General features: G+C 40.0%; 1 protein-coding gene across 10 annotated transcripts in view; it reads left to right on the plus strand.

Annotated features, from left to right (window-relative positions):
• Window positions 1-18,686, plus strand: part of LOC139783910 (uncharacterized protein CG43867) — a 62,162-nt gene that overhangs the window by 40,926 nt on the left and 2,550 nt on the right. For 4 of the 10 annotated variants that reach the window (XM_071723070.1, XM_071723079.1, XM_071723080.1 and 1 more), the window contains 18 exons: window positions 1,771-1,833; window positions 8,246-8,413; window positions 8,865-9,050; window positions 9,310-9,521; window positions 9,979-10,213; window positions 10,375-10,549; window positions 10,696-10,932; window positions 11,305-11,596; window positions 11,796-12,069; window positions 12,399-12,788; window positions 13,251-13,469; window positions 15,827-16,119; window positions 16,752-17,085; window positions 17,324-17,563; window positions 17,710-17,846; window positions 17,948-18,077; window positions 18,220-18,429; window positions 18,507-18,642. In XM_071723070.1, the coding sequence (XP_071579171.1) occupies window positions 1,771-1,833; window positions 8,246-8,413; window positions 8,865-9,050; window positions 9,310-9,521; window positions 9,979-10,213; window positions 10,375-10,549; window positions 10,696-10,932; window positions 11,305-11,596; window positions 11,796-12,069; window positions 12,399-12,788; window positions 13,251-13,469; window positions 15,827-16,119; window positions 16,752-17,085; window positions 17,324-17,563; window positions 17,710-17,846; window positions 17,948-18,077; window positions 18,220-18,429; window positions 18,507-18,642 (3,931 nt within the window). Of the gene's footprint in view, window positions 1-1,770; window positions 1,834-8,245; window positions 8,414-8,864; window positions 9,051-9,309; window positions 9,522-9,978; window positions 10,214-10,374; window positions 10,550-10,695; window positions 10,933-11,304; window positions 11,597-11,795; window positions 12,070-12,398; window positions 12,789-13,250; window positions 13,470-15,826; window positions 16,120-16,751; window positions 17,086-17,323; window positions 17,564-17,709; window positions 17,847-17,947; window positions 18,078-18,206; window positions 18,430-18,506; window positions 18,643-18,686 lie in introns of those variants that run through there. The other 6 variants (XM_071723072.1, XM_071723073.1, XM_071723071.1 and 3 more) reach the window with 6 other exon arrangements.

The raw sequence follows: 18,686 nt of genomic DNA on the forward strand, positions 1-18,686 counted from the left end.
CTCTGAAGCCCCGAATATCCGACGAACACGTGAGCAACCCCTTTCGCTGCGGCTAAATTGTTATTGCTATAATCATTGTTTCGTCCTCAAGTAGATACTTTTTCTAGCAACATGTTATATTATTGGACATAAAAGTATACGGGAATTTTATCGCAGTTTCTGAAGGATCATGAGTTAAAGGAGTTAAATGGAGGCAAGGATCCATGTATTATAGCCGTAGGATACAGATGGAACGCATATGCGAAATTTCGCAGATTAGATTAGCCAGATACCTTCCGGCGTCATCTCGGCGTCGCAAAAAGCGAAATTTACGCACTGACGACAGTTTGAGAGGTCCCGGTGGCGCATCCCTCCTTGCGGCTAATGTACCAGTCGTTCTCCCGTCATCCACCTGCCTTAACGTCGCGAATTTCCCTCTCTGGCAGCAGCGTGTCGAGAGTGTGTAACACGCCGAGAAAGTGCGCGCGTTTTCTTCCCCTCCGCATTAGGAGGAACGTTTCTACGCTTTCTCTTCGCGCGGGCCCCCTCCGCTACTCACTCTGTTCCCTCGCAGCCCTTTGCCTTTTTTCTTTTCCCTCCCGACGCCAGATGCTGCTAACTGCGCTCACCCTGATGAGATCCTGGTTCCCTCCGCTTCTCGCCTCGCGCTGCAGCTCGCGTCTCTTTTCCCCCTTTCTCTTCCCGCTCTCGCCGATCCATCTTCCTCGAAAAAGACGAGATCGCGCTACACGGCCGCCCTATTCGCCCGAGCGAGGAGAAACCACGGATTCTTTATATTCGCCGACTGCTCTTATTGTGGCGGAGCTCTGACGATCATTCGTTACTCGGTGATATCACGGGACAAACTACCGCGCAAAAACCACGTCTTTCAAACGAGAAGATTGCATCTGAGATAGAAAGCAATATTGAAGTTTTTAAAATTTACAAGAATTGTTCAAAAGACTTTTTAAAAAGCACCAAAAATCATCAACAATATAGCGATATCAGGTTGATTCTGTTTAAAAGGATCTCCATAAAGCTTCATGAACGCGTCCTAATAATTTTTTTAACACTGACAACTTTATATTTTTGCAATTTCGGAAGTTTTAGAAGTTCCAAGACGAAGTAAGTCCAACTGAAATTTCCAGACTTGATTATCGATGAAAGATCGATTCGAAACTGATCGGAGGACTTATCACTACAATTAAAATCGCGAGTCGCTGAAACGTCGCTGAAATCCTGATAAGATTTTCGCGCGAAATTGTCACTTTATACGGGTATCAATCTCGGTTAGATCGAGCCGGTTCTTCGGTCCGGTTTATCTTCGCCGTATCCATTAAACTGTCATCGAGTCGGTAGTACTCCTCGTCTGTGGATTTAGCCAAGTTTGACGAAACTTTCCCTCGCGAAATTAGACATCAAACTACTTGAACTTTCTTCGTCTTCAAGAACATCGAGTTTCTTACGCGATATTGAAGGTTCTTGTCACCCGTTCTTGATAACGTCGGAAGCCAGGCAATATAAGGGAATAAATCTAATCAAATCTACGCACAAGTGACTTTTTATTGAAAATAAAAGAAACCGCTACTACCAAAATGACAGAATAAGCAACAACAATTGCATACAATAGCATAGAAAGAAGAGTCAATCGTGAAAATTACAATGCGGCGTTTAACGTTTGACGGAGTCGGATAGAATCACGGTTAAAGGCCGAGATTGTCTATCTCGCAAAACGCCATCAATCTTGCGTGAAGTGACGTATCGCTAAAACGATCCTGCTTTTTGTTTCAGCTCTCGGAGCTCGAGCAGCGGGTGTTGGAGGCGGAGGGCAGGGCGGACGAAGCTGAAGACAAGGTGAGCGAACATATTGATATTTCTAGATTGGAAAAATATATATGCTCAACGCGCACGAAACGACGAAACGACGTGATAAAAAAATTAATAAATGCAAGATTTATTTTATCACGTCTGATGTATAAATTATGGTTTTTCAAATCTCATCAAATTGGAGCGCAAAGGTGTATATTCTTCTACATCCTCCTCTCGCGAGCTAATCTCCACCCCATCTAGGTGGAATTGGCAATGATACGTGACGGATCCTGCGGTGGATTCTGGAACGGTTCCATCAGCCCTTATTCTCTCTTTCTTCAGGGGTTGTTTACCCCCGTTTTATACCATACACTGGTTCTTTTACCGACGACGAGTCGGTCTCATTTCTCCGACCCTGCGCGTTTCTTATCTTCGTATATCTTTATACGGCTTTACCGACGGACATCAAAACATCCCTCCGTGAATCGTACACTCCCCTACGAACCTCCACAAGCTCGATTTACCAGCCGGGGGCAACGGCGAGTTGCCAAATTTTCGCAACCCCACTGACGGTGGGTATCTCCATTTTTTTTAAAGGTAATTGAAAGCGACATATACGTGACATTAGGTTGATGAACATTAATTTTAGATTAATGAAAATTAATTTTCGGAACCACGCGTGATTTATTACTTTAACGGACAAACAAAAGACGAGTTTTTCACAGTCCTTTAACAAGTTTGATCTCCCCATCCCTTGGTTAATTAAAGTCCCACGTGAAAATGGGTAAGCGGGGCAGTTTCATTACCGATATCCGCGAAGAGGACGAAATATCGATTACCTAACTGATGCGTCGCGTCGGTGTCCGTCGGTATCCGTCGGTATCCGCGTCGGTGCCTCAAAAGGGATGGAAGGAGAAAGGGGTGAAAGCGCGAAAGAGAGGCGCGGAGGGAAAGAGGGTGAGGGCGAGAGGGAAGAGTGATAAGAGTGGCAAGATGGCCGTGCGGCTGGCCGGCGAGGTCGTCGTTTTGTTATGACCCCGAGATTCGCTCTTGCGAAACCACGTGCATCCGCGACGGTGCATCGCGCGGCGACGTCACCCCCGCGCTTCGATCTCTCGGAAACGATCTCTGATCACTGCCGTTCTACGACCGTCGATCTGTCGCGCGTGTCCACGGTCGAAAGTCGAAGGTCGAGGTCGTCGAAGCCGTCGTCGAAGTCGTCGTTCTCGTGCGCGAGGAATTATGGCCCGCAGCAGGTGACATCGATGAAAGGTAATAAACGCGGTCCCCGTTGTCCGAGGATCGAACAAAATTGATATGATATCTTCTCCGACGAGCTCAAATGAGCCGCAACGAAAATGATCCCCGTTCGCGAACTCACGACGACCAACGCGGGACGCATCTTCGCGCACACGACCGCGCGAAGATATCCCGCGGCGTCGAGTATCGGACCGACTGAAATTCTATCTGGCACTGAAAACCGATATGATTATCATGCGGAATTGAGATCTCGCGTGCACGCGTTTCCATTTTCATTCGCAACGCATGATAATTGGCGTAAAAGAGATGTTCTTGTGCAGCAGATTTCGATTGAACCTCTGATTGAATACCAATTAAATCCAGCGTAATCTCGTTCAGTATGAAATTTGATTCTGTAGCTACTCAGAACTGATTTCCATTGTTTGTTAGTGGCAATACAAACAAATTAATGTAACGTCCATTTTCCTGCCAGCCGTAACGTCGAAAATTGTGTTAATCCGAAATTACATTTAAAGATCGAGAATTTTATCAAATTAGGTAACATTCGATGGTACAGGATGTTAAAATGATCTCCCTATTCGTTCTTAAGGGTTTATTGTATTGCCGTTAATTATTTGGATGGATCTATTTAAAAAATTGTATCTTCGGTCAGCACAAAAATCGAGGTAAAACTTATAGAAAAGCCGCAACGTCGAAAATTGCATTAATCGAAATTACATTTAGAGATCGAGAATTTTATCGTGTATCAGATAGAATTCGGTGGTACAGAATATTAGGGAGTTATCCGTATTTATTCCTAATTTTATTGTATTGCCATTAATTATTTGGATTTATTTAAAAAATTGTATCTTTGGTCAGTACAAAAATCGATAAAATTTCTTAGAAAAGTATTATCGTAATATTAGATAGGAGAGATAATTTGGGTTTAAATGTATAGTACTTTATCGTCTCATTCTTTAAGACACTTTAGTATCCAAAAGCGAGGCAGTGTCGAAGCAAGGGACGACAAGTTTTTATCGCGTCGTAGATATCGCGACGGGAACAACGAGCGGCGCTTAAACCCGACGTACCGGTTGCAACAGCGACTTAATGAGTCGCGTCTCATGTAAAATTGGCTTACGGCCAGTGTATGAGTAATCCTCACTTCCCGCCGACATCCGTGCATTAAATAAAACGAAGATGTCTTCGTCTCTCTCTCCGTAACTTGCGCGTCTTTCGGTCCTGGACCCTATTTCGCGAAGCCATTAAGTTAGTTTGTCAAAAAAAAAAAAAAAAAAAACAAATTAAATTAGTATTCTCGTTTTAATTTCGATATATTTCGCTTTCTCTACAATTTTGTTTTGTTCATTTTAAAAGCTTTTACATATATAAACGAATAAACAAACGAATCTGTATATTGAAATTTAATTCAAATTAATTAAAATTTAATTAAAATTAATTCCGAAAGCTACAGTAGGAAGATTTCTAATTTGGAATGTAAATTTATATATTGGATTGAATAAAAGATGAATATTGCTGTTATTTTGTATAAAAATATTGAAAAATATTCTTTGTTCGCGAGAGCTTTTCCCCTTAAAATCATAAAATATTTTCGCCGGCTATTGTAGCAGGTGGTTTCAATGTGTATGTTCATACATATTTAATGGGAAATTACGCGGCACAGCGAATCGATATTTGCCAAATAGGTACATTGACTAAGGCAGTATGTACTTATATATTTTTTTTACAATCATTAATTACCTAACATTTAATTACTTTATACATTATTATAATATATTTCGTAGAATCTGCATGCATGTGATTTTCGAATGCATGAATAGTTTCGTTGTAGTATACGAATTATGGGAATCTTCGCTGACTCAATTGTGCGCCAGTGGTTTTATCGCGACGCCAGTCGCCGTCGCGTCGGGGTGCACCGAGAGAAAAGCGATATGCATTTTTCGTTATCGCTTTTAAATCGCTTTTTTATCTCGCCAACGATAGTTTGGAAAGCAACAAAGTGCATTTACCTATTCTAGCTGAAACGACGAACGTTAACATTAACGATACTAACGATCTAATTAGTATTCCGGATCGTGAAAAATTAGATGAGTCACCCTGTACGAGACGTGCTCGAGCCCAGCTGGCTCCGACTTTACCGAAGCTTACGCTCGTCAAAGAGCACGAATCGTTTTCATCATCCTTGGAATCTTCTTCCTTTAAGCCTGCGCTAACGGGACACGTTAGCGGGAAATGGAGTAAATCGATAAATTTCAAGACGGTCCCGGAGAAACGGAACGAAAATGGAACATTCACGAACCAGACCTGTTTCAAGTTGCATCTTCCATAATTTGATCTTTCTAAAGCAGTCAGCGTCTCAAATTTTAAACTAATCGCGGGGTCAGATATTTTCTCCAAATTTGGTATTGTACCCGATATCTTTCCCGCGGAGTTAACTCGTTCTTAATCATTTATGAAGCTGACTTCTCCTCTCGCGCCTTTGTCTTTTTTTCGATCGGCTCGTCGTTGCATCACGAGAAAGCATCGCAGGGAGCGCGAGTTCGCTTCGCCTCAGGGTCATCGGCTTGACCCCACGGTGGTTGCGCGTCCCGAGTACATGCACATGAGAGTAGCATCCACAAATTCACTCATTGGCTATGAGCCAACATGACTCACCGCCTCTAGAAAACCCCCCCGTAGTTTATGTACTCGGGTTGTACGTTCCGTTCGTTCGCTTCGCTTCAGTTCGGCGCGATCTTCACCGGCGGGCGGACGGACGAGAGGAACTCCAGCTCTCCGCACGTGCACTCGTCCGCGAGATTTCGCCGTCTCGTTTTTGTTGTGTCCCCGTCTTATTTGAGGAATCGCTCCGTGCCGCCGACCGAATCCTCGCCGGAGGAGAGTTGTTTTGCCGTGGATGAGTATATTTTCCGACGAATCGCCGGAACGTAAGAGAAGGAACTAGAGCTAGCGTTGTCGAAAAATCATCCACCATGGAAACGTCTAATAGTGGTAAGATTTTATGATAGCAGCGAGAGTTTTCGAATGAAATCTATGCGATATCCAGATATAAAAGTTTTTTAGTCTATTAAGCTATTATTTCACATTACCGGCTTTTATATATTATTTAAAATATAAATAAAGTTAATTTCTGATTATGTAATAATTGTAATAATCCTGCAAAAAAATCAGTAATTAAGTTGCGTAATATGCTTTGGATATAATCTGCTTTTCGTACAGCTTAAATGATGCAAGTGAATTTATAACGCGTCTGGCAGAATTCTATATATAGACTTATATATCGTACAGTGAACGTAATACTTTCGGGAATCGAAACATCGTATCATTGAAGTATCGATTCACTTTTTTTAATTTCCGTAAATGAAAAAGTTTGATAAACCGTTGCAACTTGGAATATCGCGAACAAACGATAATCTCCCTCGTTTTTGCTGACATAAAGTCGACTCCAAATTAACGCCGTTGGGGTCCCGCGTGCGCTACACTTTAAAGAAAGCGTGAGAAACTATTGAAATCATCTTGCCTATAGGCGGAGATCGATTTCTTTCCGCGGGCGAACGTAAGCGATGCGACCGGCAAAGCCGGCGACGACAACGCGAGAGAAAACGGAAACGCGCGCGAGAAAACGCGGCGCCGGCCACGGGTAGTAGAGCCCGGGGGTTCGCGAGGAAGATAGAGACGGAGAAAGATCGATATAAGTAAGGGTAGAGCACATGCACGACAACGACGACGACGACGATGACGACGACGAAGGCACACGCCGGGAAAACATTCGGCGCGAGAGAGGATTTCCCCGTATTGATTTTCTCTCGAGTCCCCTTTCGACTAGTCGCCGCGGACGTTCGCTCGCTCTCGCCCGTTCGCGGCGTTTACCGTACATATCCGTCGTGCCGTTAAGGCGATATCGATTTTTGACAGCTGCTCTCCGCCGCGTTACATATACCGTGTGCAAACGCCACACGGGGACGTGCGGGTACGTATGTACGGTGTGTGGGAAGGGTTCTCTCCCCGGTGTATACACAAAGCTTTCTCTATCTCTTTCTCTCTGTCTCTCTCTTTCTCTCTTCTCCCCAGCGTAACGCTACGCAACGTAACGTAACACACGCAACGCAACGTGACGTACGCACTCGCGCAAATTCGATCCGCACGCTCGCTTGTTTTATTGCCCGATCGTGAGCGCGGTGAGCTTTCGCTAACGATTGCTCGTCGCTAATCCGACGCGCTCGGGCAGATTTATTTTATTTATTTTTTTTTTTAGTGCTCTCAGTTCGCGATTATTTGCAGTTATTGCAGAGGGAATTCGAATTCCCTCGGTAGCCAGTTGGATGCGCGATTACTCGACAACGAGCGTATTCTGGTACTTGTATATTTTTTCACGATTCGCGATTATCTCCATTGTCTATCAACTTTCTGCAGGAATTATTTAGCATTGTTGACAATTATTTGTGAACCGTCGGGTTTTCTTTTCGGTGGTTCTTCAGCATCTTTGGTTCACGATTATTCTGTCTGCCAAGTTTATGAGACCGGTCTCTTCCGGTCGAAGTTTACGAGATCTTCCGGTAAGCGTTTGATGCCGTCGATTCGCGATTATTTACGATCGAGCAAAATTCTCCGTCAACCGTTTGATTCGTCGAGTTCTATTTGCGATGAGGATATTTATTCTGCTAGCGAAATTATCGCTGGATTTGACGGCACACTAGGAAATGTATGTGAACTATAAATCATTTTGAAAAAACCGTGACGCATCGAATATTTGGAAATATATTTAGAAATATTTATTTATATAACTTATATAAATGCATTTACATCTATTTGCGACGTAACAGTTATCATCTAATAATCAAGCTATAATTAAAATTGAAAATAAAAGGCTCTTCAAAAATCAAGTTATAGAAAAGTAACATTAATAATAAACTTTTATCCTCTGTTTAATTTCATACAAATTTGTCGTACAATTTGAGGATTAATCGAATCTTCAGATATTTAAATTTACAACTTACGACGATATCGTTGAACGTTTCTTCCTTGAATTAAAGAAATGGTGATTTAATCACATAATTCGTGAAAGTAACAGATGAATCACTGATGATTAAATCTAGATAACATCGATAACATTGTGCGTGTTTATAAACCGCGAATATACGTCGACGTCTTCAGGAAATGTAACATTGAACGCTCATTCACTCTCTGTCCACTTCAGGTACGGATGATGGAGGAGCGGCTAGTGAAGGGTGAGTACTGCCTCAGCACATCCGGCGTTGGTTCTCCGCCGCACTCGCTGCCGTCGACCTCCGGTACGCAGAATGACAAGATCGAAGAGGTTCATTGTGCCTGCATTTCGAAGTTAGAGACTCAAGTCGAGGAACAGGTAAAACATAGTCCCTATAATGTCAGGAAAACTTTTGGAGGATCGAAAAACGTATCTTTGAATAATATTTTGGCACAAATTATCTTAAACTTATCTTGCCGAGATAAAAAAAAGTATCTTTCTTGGCAATTATAATTATCGAAAAACAGTGATGGGTTCGTACAAAAGGTAATTTTAATCTAAATAAGTAAAGATTATATAAAATATAATTGTATACTACTTGAATAAGCAACCATTTGACGATTATTTATCTAATAATATCTATCTAAAAATATTGCGTGTGTTTATCGTGCATGTTTTTATTTAAAGATGATCGCACGATTTATTCTACGTTTGCAATTTCTTTCCTTAAGATTTGAGATTATCTATAATCTCTTGAGACATTTATGATGATTACCCGAATGGGCGGGATCGGGCTATCACCTTATCAATCAGTCATCATCGTTCACAGAGGCAGTTACGGCTGCATGACGCCAAGCAAGTGGAAGCGAAAGCAGCGAGGATAAAAGAATGGGTCACTAATAAATTGAGGGAATTGGAACAACAGAATCAACACCTGAGGGAGCAGAACAACAAGTGTAACCAGCAACTCGAGCTGTTGCGCAATCATATAACAAATATCGGACTCAAACCTCCTGTAAGTTTTTTTTTCTTAATAGTTGTGACTGACATTTTTCTTTCTTTTTAACATTAATAATTGAATGTATTAAATGAATTAATGTTTTAATTTAAATGTATGCTTTAATAATAATTAATGTACTTAAAATAAAATGTGGAAATAATTACAAACAAATGTTACTTATTCGCGCGAAGAAGAGTTATACTGCCGGTTTTGTGACATTAACGGAAAGTTGACAGATATAATGGTCTCTTAATGAAAAATTCCGTAAATGCAGGCACCGACGAGAGCGTCGTTGTCCCTAGAAGTGGATCCCACCTTGCGTATCGATCGTAGACGATCGGAGAGCTTGGAGGGTACCCCGCAGACGGCACCGGAGTGCGTGCAGACTGTCGTAGCGGAACCGCAAACGAGCACGAAGCACCGGAGACATTTGTCCGCTTGCGGTACCATCCAACGAGGAGCTGCGACCGCCAACATGGACTCGAGGTAAAGCTTCGGCGCCCAATAAACGCTTCGGGATACGTTTTTAGTGTTTTTACGAGATTAAACACTTGTCTCGCTACTTTCACGGGCACACTAAATGCACTCGTATCTCGATTCTCCTTGGGAGGCCTCACGACGTAATAGCGGCGCCCGAGTTTCCGAAATGTGGTACCCTGTAACGTCCTGGGACTTCCTGAGGGGATCCGTCGTCCCACCCCTCTTATTATACTTTTATTATTACATGTGTTTTATTTATCACATTTGTTATATTTATACGTTTATTATATTTATATTATGACACAATATTTCATAATTTTGAAATACATTTACGTGGCGCTTTTAATTTATAACGAATAGTAGTGGAATTTAAAGACGCAGCACGCACACGCACATACCCCGCACAGAAGATAATAGATATGATTATGTGCTTTACTTGCCGCTTCTCTTTATCCTCTCTTAGTCTACTGTCCGAGGAGCTGGCCGCGGCGGTGGAGAACCTGGTGATGTTGCCAAATATATCCGGTGTTTCGGAGGCCAGCCGAGACAGCGGAAGCTCGGAAGCGCTGCACGACTATGCCGAGATATACACACCCAGCCGAGAGGGCATGAACTGGCTGCAGGGAGGAGGACAAGGTCCTCGTCCACCCACTCCACCGTTGCACAGGTTTCCTAGCTGGGAGGCGAAAATATACCAGGTAACATTAAACTCAGTTTTCATTCAAAGACATATAAATGGAGTAAAAACCGTAAAGATCAAATTACATCAGTGCATTAATTAAAATTTCGGGATAATCTAGTTTTTTTTTATATTTTATGTTAATTTCTGAAATAACTAAGCCTCGATGATCATTTGTAGGTAGCGGACGGTGGCCTTGGCATCGGTCCACCGACAAACGAAGAGTCCGCACCTTCAACGATGACCACTACGACGAGTTCATCGAAGCATTCTCAGGCCACGGGACACAACTTAACAGCGCACAACTCTCAAGGCTACTGCGATATCTCAGTTCCAGTATACGCTACTGTCAAAGGTAGATTATAAAAATATTTATTAAATTTTTGGTGTAGCGTGAGAGAAGAAAATGTGACAATAATTACATTTATCAGTGTGATTAATAGTTAGCTCTGTAATATATAAATTTACGATGTTTGCCTTTATCGATCATATATTTTTCAGGACGTGCCAGTCAAATCAGATCTATGCCTTTCGGCGATAGCTCTGATGATAGTTCGGACGGCGAGGAACATCCGAATCAAACTGAAACTAATACTAGAATTACCAATAGCTCCTCGGACAATACAGATTCCTCCCTCGGTAGCGGAAGCAGTCCCTCGAAAAGTATCAAAACAACCAGTAGTCTCAGTCCCGCGAAAAGAAGTTCTAGCGGATCTCCCAGTAAAAGCGTAAAACGTGGTGAGTTTAATTAATGTGATTTTTTAAATCCATTTATTTCACGATAAAAATTTAAATAGCATTTAACATTTTACAATTTTTTTACTACTTTTAAAATTCTATCTATTTTTTGGACAAGAAAAAATCAGCATATAATAAATAATAATAAAGTAATATTTTTGTTGCATTTTAATAAACATCTATAATTATTTTAATTGAGAAATATATCAAATATATTTTATTGTAATTGTTTCGGTACTATCTTGCACATCGAAAAAGCGGTAGTAAGAATGATAAACAGGAAGGTAAACTGTTAACCAACCTGAAAAAGTAGAATACATTCACGTATAAAATAACCGACATCCAACAACTTTAAGTTTGTTTGCCTTGCAGATACTTCTCTTGAGTCAGGATTATCCGAGGATTATGCAATACCTCCCGATGCACTAAGTTCGACATCTCTAGAATCTAGCATGCCTAGCCTCCTAATGCGCGTCTCTGGCGAAAGTCCAAAGAGACAGGAATCGCTGGAGAAGACGGGTCATCTGGCGAAATTAGGCGGCAAGTTAAAAACTTGGCGGAAGCGATGGTTCGTGTTGAAAAACGGTGTGTTAACGTATTGGAAGAGTCAAAATGACGTCAACCGGAAACCTCAAGGCCAAATAATCTTGGACGAAGTGTGCAGGTATGCGATATAAGATTGGTTCATAGATCACGGAGAAAAAGAGACTTGATCGAACGAATAGATCATAACATAAAAGCTCATTATTACAGAGATTTAAAAATACTTTTAGTATTTTAGCAAAGGCATTATATTTGACTACATTTTATTCTCATTTCTGTTGAAGAACCTGCAGTTTCATATATTTTTGTGTATCTTCCAGGATCAATAGAGCCGAAGGAGCCGCCACTTTCGAAATAGCCACAGGTAAGAAGACTTATTACTTGACCGCGGACTGCATCGCCACAATGGAAGACTGGATAAGGGTACTGCAGAACGTGCAGAGGCGAAACGCAACGAAACTTTTGCTCAGCAGGGAAGATAATAAACCAACGATACAGGGTTGGTTGACGAAGGTGAAAAACGGCCATGCGAAGAAGTGCTGGTGCGTGCTCATCGGCAAGATGTTCCTTTACTTTAAGTGCCCAAGTGATATGGTGAGTGTACACGAATATTAACGAAATCATTATTAGATGCATTCTCGAGATACAATGATTGTACAACAAGCGAGTTTGATATTATCGTAATTAATTTACATAAACACTTATTAATTAATTAATTTAAACATTAAACACTATCGCAATAATTTAATTAATTACTATTAAATTTATTCCATACTATAAATTCAGGAGATTCACTGATCGCTTTTCATTTAGCGAATTTACTTGTTCAATAATGGTTGCGCAATTGTGTTTTTCTGAAAGTTTAGTAATATTATTTTATATTTACATATCAAATATATTTAATCGATCTTTTAAATCACCAGAATCCTATCGGCCAAATCAACATGAGGGACGCTCGAGTGGAGGAGGTGGAACATGTTTCGGATAGCGACAGTGAGGAGAGAGACGCTGAGTGTCCACACGAGAGAACAATCGGCATCTTTCCGACGCATCAGGGCCCAACTTATCTACTAATGCCACATAAGCAGGATAAGGACAACTGGCTCTACCACTTGACAGTGGTGTCGGGCGGTGGACCGAGCGCGGGCACACAATACGAGCAACTGGTGCAGAGACTAATGGAAACCGACGGTGATCCTAGTTGCGTGCTGTGGCGGCATCCTCTGCTGCTACACACGAAAGAGAGTATCACGAGCCCGCTGACATGCCTGACTTCGGAATCTCTGCAAACTGAAGCCATAAAACTCTTCAAGGTTGACACGATCCCTCGTCAATTCTTTCGCGATTGCTTTATTACGATTTATACCAAAATTTTAACATTTTTCTTTTGCATGATAAAAATGACAATTCTAATTTCCAACGGTTTATTAACTTTATTATATTAGATCTTACGATGCTTTCGGAACTTATGGTTTAATTGTTTCTTTTATCTTTTTGTTTCCGAAATGTAGATATGTTTGTTTCATTTTAAATACAGAATTTACAAGTTTTGACTCAATTTTTATGTGGATACTGAATCTTATTTGAGATCTGTTCTTCTTAGCTACATTTTCTACACTTTTCAGTTTTTCCTTCTTTTTCCATTTATACTTGATATATATATATATATATATATTCATTTAATCTTAAATGCAGAAAAGTGTATAGCAAGGCGTGGCTAAAAGGAACGAGTTAATGTATCGCTAAAATAATCTGACACATTTCTAATCGTACAGGCTTGTCAGCTGTTTATGTCGGTGGCAGTAGAACAAGCAGGTATCGACTACCACGTGGTTCTAGCGCAAAACGCATTACAACAATGCCTAGACCAGCCTGAACTTCAGTCTGAATTTATATGCGCACTGGTAAAACAGACAAGTCGCCACACGCAACACCGTTTGGGCGTACAGGTAAAAAAGGCCGCCAAACTTGTGTCACTGGGTACTGCGCGCGTTGTAAGTCCTGCTTATTGTTTAACAAAAACAACCGTTCAACCATCCTGTACCATTTTTGAAATTCAAGCGATACTCATCGATCATCCGTTCTTTTTTTAAACGCGGATAGATCTCATCTGTATCTCATCTGTATCATTGAGCTATTTTTCAGTACCAATCATTCGAACGATATTTCTTTCAACGCGGAAAATGGTACAATGGGTATGCTTAGTCAAGTATTACAAATAATCCTTCCGGGCGTGGTCACGGAGTAGTGGTTTAGCGGAATGGTTCAACTAAAAATATAGCACTCGATAATACTTAATGACAGAAATACGTCGCTTATCGCAGCCATAATACTTGACCAAGTTCAACGACTATTTTAGTTTTAACAATCATTCACACATTTAATTCTAATTTGCCGCTTTAAGTGTGCTGTCTTTTAGATTCTCACTCTATTTCAATCGCATGCGTTTATAATTCTGTTAGGCATCACGATGGTGTTAAGTTTCATTTACTTTTTATCATATACTTTAATATTTATACATCATACCCGATCAAATTACCCTAACGCCCATGTGAGCCGAACATATTTCGACGATTATCATAATATAATCTATGTGAATGTCTATCGATCGCGTCTGTTAAATCTCACGCTTAATCTATGTTAAATCTGTACGTTACAAAGCGTAATATTTTTTTTCTGAATGAGAGATGCGTCAAAATACGTTCCGCGCCACACACACACACTTGCAGAATGGTATGTTGGTGTACATGAGGACACATACAGAAAGAAACATTTTTAAATTCTTTTTTTTTCTAATTTTTCACACGAGTTCCTTTTTTTATAATAGCTGCAATATATAGTTACTTGGATATTCTCTGTTTGAATGCTGCTTAGAGATTTAGATTTTTATCGCCGAATTAGATTCTTCTAACAAGTAAAGTTTATTATAATCCTTTATACCCCTTTCCAGACAATACAAGCTTCTAAAAAATGTCATCAAGATGCTGTAAAGATATCTAAAAAACGATTTAAATGTCAGATATCAGATATCTTTTACACAGCTTACAGACAACTTTTGAATTCTTGTATTATTCCAATTCCTTTCCCTCTTTTTCCTCTCTGCTATCCTTTTCTCCCTCCCCCTCTGTCTATCCTTCTTCCTCTCAACTTTATTGGAAAAAAAAAGGAAACATAGTATATGGACATGTTGTCCCGAATTTTGCATCACTATACATAAACTTGTGAAGAAAGAGCCTCAGTCGTCTCATGTAATGTCAACGAACGTAAACGCAACGCTTTACAGTTGGTACGGTAGATTCACGCGGCCTAAGAGCTTTTCTCATTGACACATTTTAATTTCCATGCAATTTTTGAGGGTTTATACCGAGTACGCGTTTTTTTATTCGATTAACACGTAGAGTTGTGCGGTGAAATTTCGATTTCTCGTGCTTATCTACTAACTAACTACTACCGAAGCACATTAATTGAAGTTAAATTTAATTTTTAATGGTGCAAATTTTGTATAAGAAAGAGGAATCGACTTGTCGTGTAATAAATCGGTTAATTAAAGGAAATCAATTAAGATTTATTTTCTAAAATTACGAATTTCTAATTTTCGAGATCGTGGGATGATTTTTTTAGATTTTTTCTTTTGCTTTCTATTCCTTCTCTCGTTTAACTTACTCTTATTAGATCAGCAGTTTTAGTTTAAGAAAAATTTCAGTTTTACTTTAAAAAGAATTAATGAATCAAAAGTTAAAGACTTTTTTCCACATTGTGCACTTAAATTATATTGCTAATTATTTCACAAAATAAATGGAAAAAATCAATCTTGGGAACTTGAGAAAATTAAATGTAAAATAATTTTTTCAAGTTCTTAAAAAGATAAAATCACTGTTGCACTGAAAAATTTAGCAAGATTATCTGTTTGATCACTTGTGCGTAACACATGCAACACTGATATGATAAGAATGGCACAAGGGGTAGAATAGAAAGGAATATAGAAAACGAAGAATCTTTAAACAAATCCTCGCATTCTCTCGAAGGGCAGAAATTCGATTTGACAGAATTAATTTCGCCTCAAGTCTCTTTTAACTCGCTGATTTTTCCCAAAATGTACATATTTCACGATCGAAATAGTATCTATGCATACATATGGAGAATGAATATCCATCTACAAAATGATAGATCGAGAAAATAATTAAAAGTAATAAATAGCTGAAAAAAGAAATAAGTAAAATGGCATAATGTCGAGACATTTCGTCACTCGTGTAAAACGTGTCGCGTTTACCCTTTGACGACGAGAAGTAATATACTAGGATTGGCTGAGTTATATGCCGGGACGTAGTAGTATGCCAGCATACCATTACAGCAGCTCCTCCTCTGCGCCACGCAATCGCTCTTCACCTGCGATACGCAAAGTCCCGCGGCAAATGGCAGCGGTGAAAATGCGGACGCGCAATCAACGGCCTCGACTTCTCACAGTCCTCCGCTCACGCAGGGCCACTCGACCTCCACTATCTTGGACTGCAAAACTACTCCCGCGCAGTATGTGCTTATCCAGGGATGGCAGCTCCTGGCGCTCGCCGTTTCCCTCTTCCTGCCCAAGAACAATCGGCTACTATGGTACCTGAAACTGCACCTGCAGAGAAACGCCGACAGCAAGTGAGTGAGAGCCGCTCGAAAAGCGGATCGATCATTGTAGAGAGTAATGTGAAGAAAAAGCCTCTCTCTCGGATCATTGCAGGGGAAAATAAGAAGAAAAGTTTCTCTTTTAGGAAGGAGAATTAGTTTGTAATAATTGCGCTACTCTGACTTATTATATTACACAAGATAAACATAAAAATAGATTTTAAAGTCCATTTTGGAATTTCAACGAAGAATTTTATAAGGCAGTGCCTTCCAATAAAAGTATTAGATTTTTAAGAGATGAGATTTGGCTTGCAAGACTCCATGAATCTTCACAATTCTACTTTCGCTCATTTTTTGCAGATATAAGATGGATATAAGTTTTTAATACATTTTCCTTTTCAGCAAGTATAATTAAAGGTTTCGTTAGGAATCTTAGCTTAGTTCAAAACTCTCGGAACTCGAAACTTTCCTACGTGCATTACTGAAGCTATTCCGACGATATAATCTTTGCGATAAATGGAATATCTATTTTAATTGATTCAACGAGTTGAATAAAAAGTTATTAAAAAACGAGTCATAAAAACACTTTTCTGCAATGATAGATCCGCGTCTAATTTTTGTTAGCATTGGTTTACCTTGCATCACGTTGCGTTGTATTATACCAGAACGGAATGCGGCAAGTATGCGGCTTATTGCGAGAGAGCCTTGGAACGAACATTGCAGAACGGCGGTAGAGAAGTGAAGCCGTCGAGGATGGAAGTACTGTCGATACTAATGAAAAATCCGTACCATCATTCATTGCCGCACGCCATACCAGTTCACTTTCTGAACGGCACCTATCAGGTTGTGAGCTTCGACGGTAGTACCACGATAGAGGAATTTCTGAATACTCTGAATCAAGAGATTGGCTGTAGGGACGTTCATCAGTCCGGCTTCGCGCTATTCAGCGATGACCCGATCGAAAAGGATCTCGAGCATTTCATCGATCCAGAAGCGAAGGTTCGTGAAAATTGAAGCCGCGCGAAATTCCTCTTTTCACACTAAGTTATTCGAGACTATTCACATAAAAAATATACCAATTCATTAGTAAATAAATATTAAAAATATACTAATGGGATTAATAGAATTTATATTGTATCTCTAATAAAATTTACAAAATTAAAAATTTTAAATGGAAATGAAACTTTCTATGTACTTCAATCTTTAAGACTTACAATTAGTACAAACTATGTTTTAGCTATGCGACATTATCTCAAAGTGGGAGACAGCGTTACGAGAGAAGGGCTCGGGAAAATTCGAGAATACTAGAGTGATACAATTGACATACAAATCTCGTTGCTACTGGCGGCAAGCTGCTAAAATGGAAACGGACAAGGAGAGGCTCTTGCTGTGTTACCAAGTGAATCAACAAGTTGTGCAAGGAAAGTTTCCGTTAAATCGTGAACTCGCTTTTGAACTGGCATCGTTAATGGCACAGGTATGATTCGTATGCGTTAAATACATATAGTACATGTTTTTCATATATTTTAAATAATTGTAGATATACGTTTTATCATATTAATTATCGTCGAGGATAATTTAATCAAATTATTATTCTGTAAGATTGTTTAATGAATTTTATAGATCGATTTTGGAGAATACAACAATGATAAAGCGCGCGGCAGCGGTCCTGGATGCAATCCGCATCATCTCGTACTCCAAGCTCTGGATAAATTTTATCCAATACGCTATCGAGCCAACATTACCGCCGATCAGTTGAGGTAAACGATCGATAATTTAACTCGATATCGAGAGAATATTTATTTAAATATTATATCGTCATTTCTCGCTGTTTTATAACAAATTATTTTGATTCCCTCAGGGAATTGCAGGAGAAGTTACAGGAAAAGTGGCTCGCTTTAAAAGGACGTAGCGTATTGGATTGCGTTCGTATATATCTCACATGTACCAGAAAGTGGCCTTTTTTCGGAGCTACCTTGTATCAAGCAAAGGTATAATAATACAAATTTTATGCTACAAACATTTTATATAAGTATATTTTATATAAGATGATTGTATAATAATAGAATGTAATATAATTATGATTATATACGCGCGTGTGATTTGATTTTACTTTAAAGTAATTTCATTCAGCTGAAGCAAACCGAACCTGTGACGGTCTGGATAGCAGTGTGCGAGGACAGTGTAACGTTGCTCGAATTACAAACAATGGCTGTCATGTGCCGGTATAATTATGCAAATATAGTAACATTCGGCGGTTGTTTGGACGATTTCATGCTCGTCGCTTGCCCGGACGAGGGTGCGGCCGAGCAGAAATTGCTTTTCGCACTCTCTAAACCCAAAGTACGTATAATTATAACGTTGTGGAAAGCTACTAGAAAAATATTTATTTCACCCATCGGCATCGTAACGTTTTTCAGATATTGGAGATAACGTTATTGATCGCCGACTATATGAACGCGCTGGGCCACGCTTTACCGGGCACTCCACAAATGAATACTCTAACACGCAATGGATCACACCGGTCCATCAAATCGACTCTGAGACCTGCGACTGGTCGGTGAAAGAGAGATTTCTGTTTTCTTAACGTTATTACAAAA

The sequence above is a fragment of the Temnothorax nylanderi genome, unplaced genomic scaffold (assembly GCF_030848795.1).
Source record: "Temnothorax nylanderi isolate EJ_2023f unplaced genomic scaffold, tnyl_v1.0 TNYL_tig0558_pilon, whole genome shotgun sequence".
Classification (NCBI taxonomy): Eukaryota; Metazoa; Arthropoda; class Insecta; order Hymenoptera; family Formicidae; genus Temnothorax; species Temnothorax nylanderi.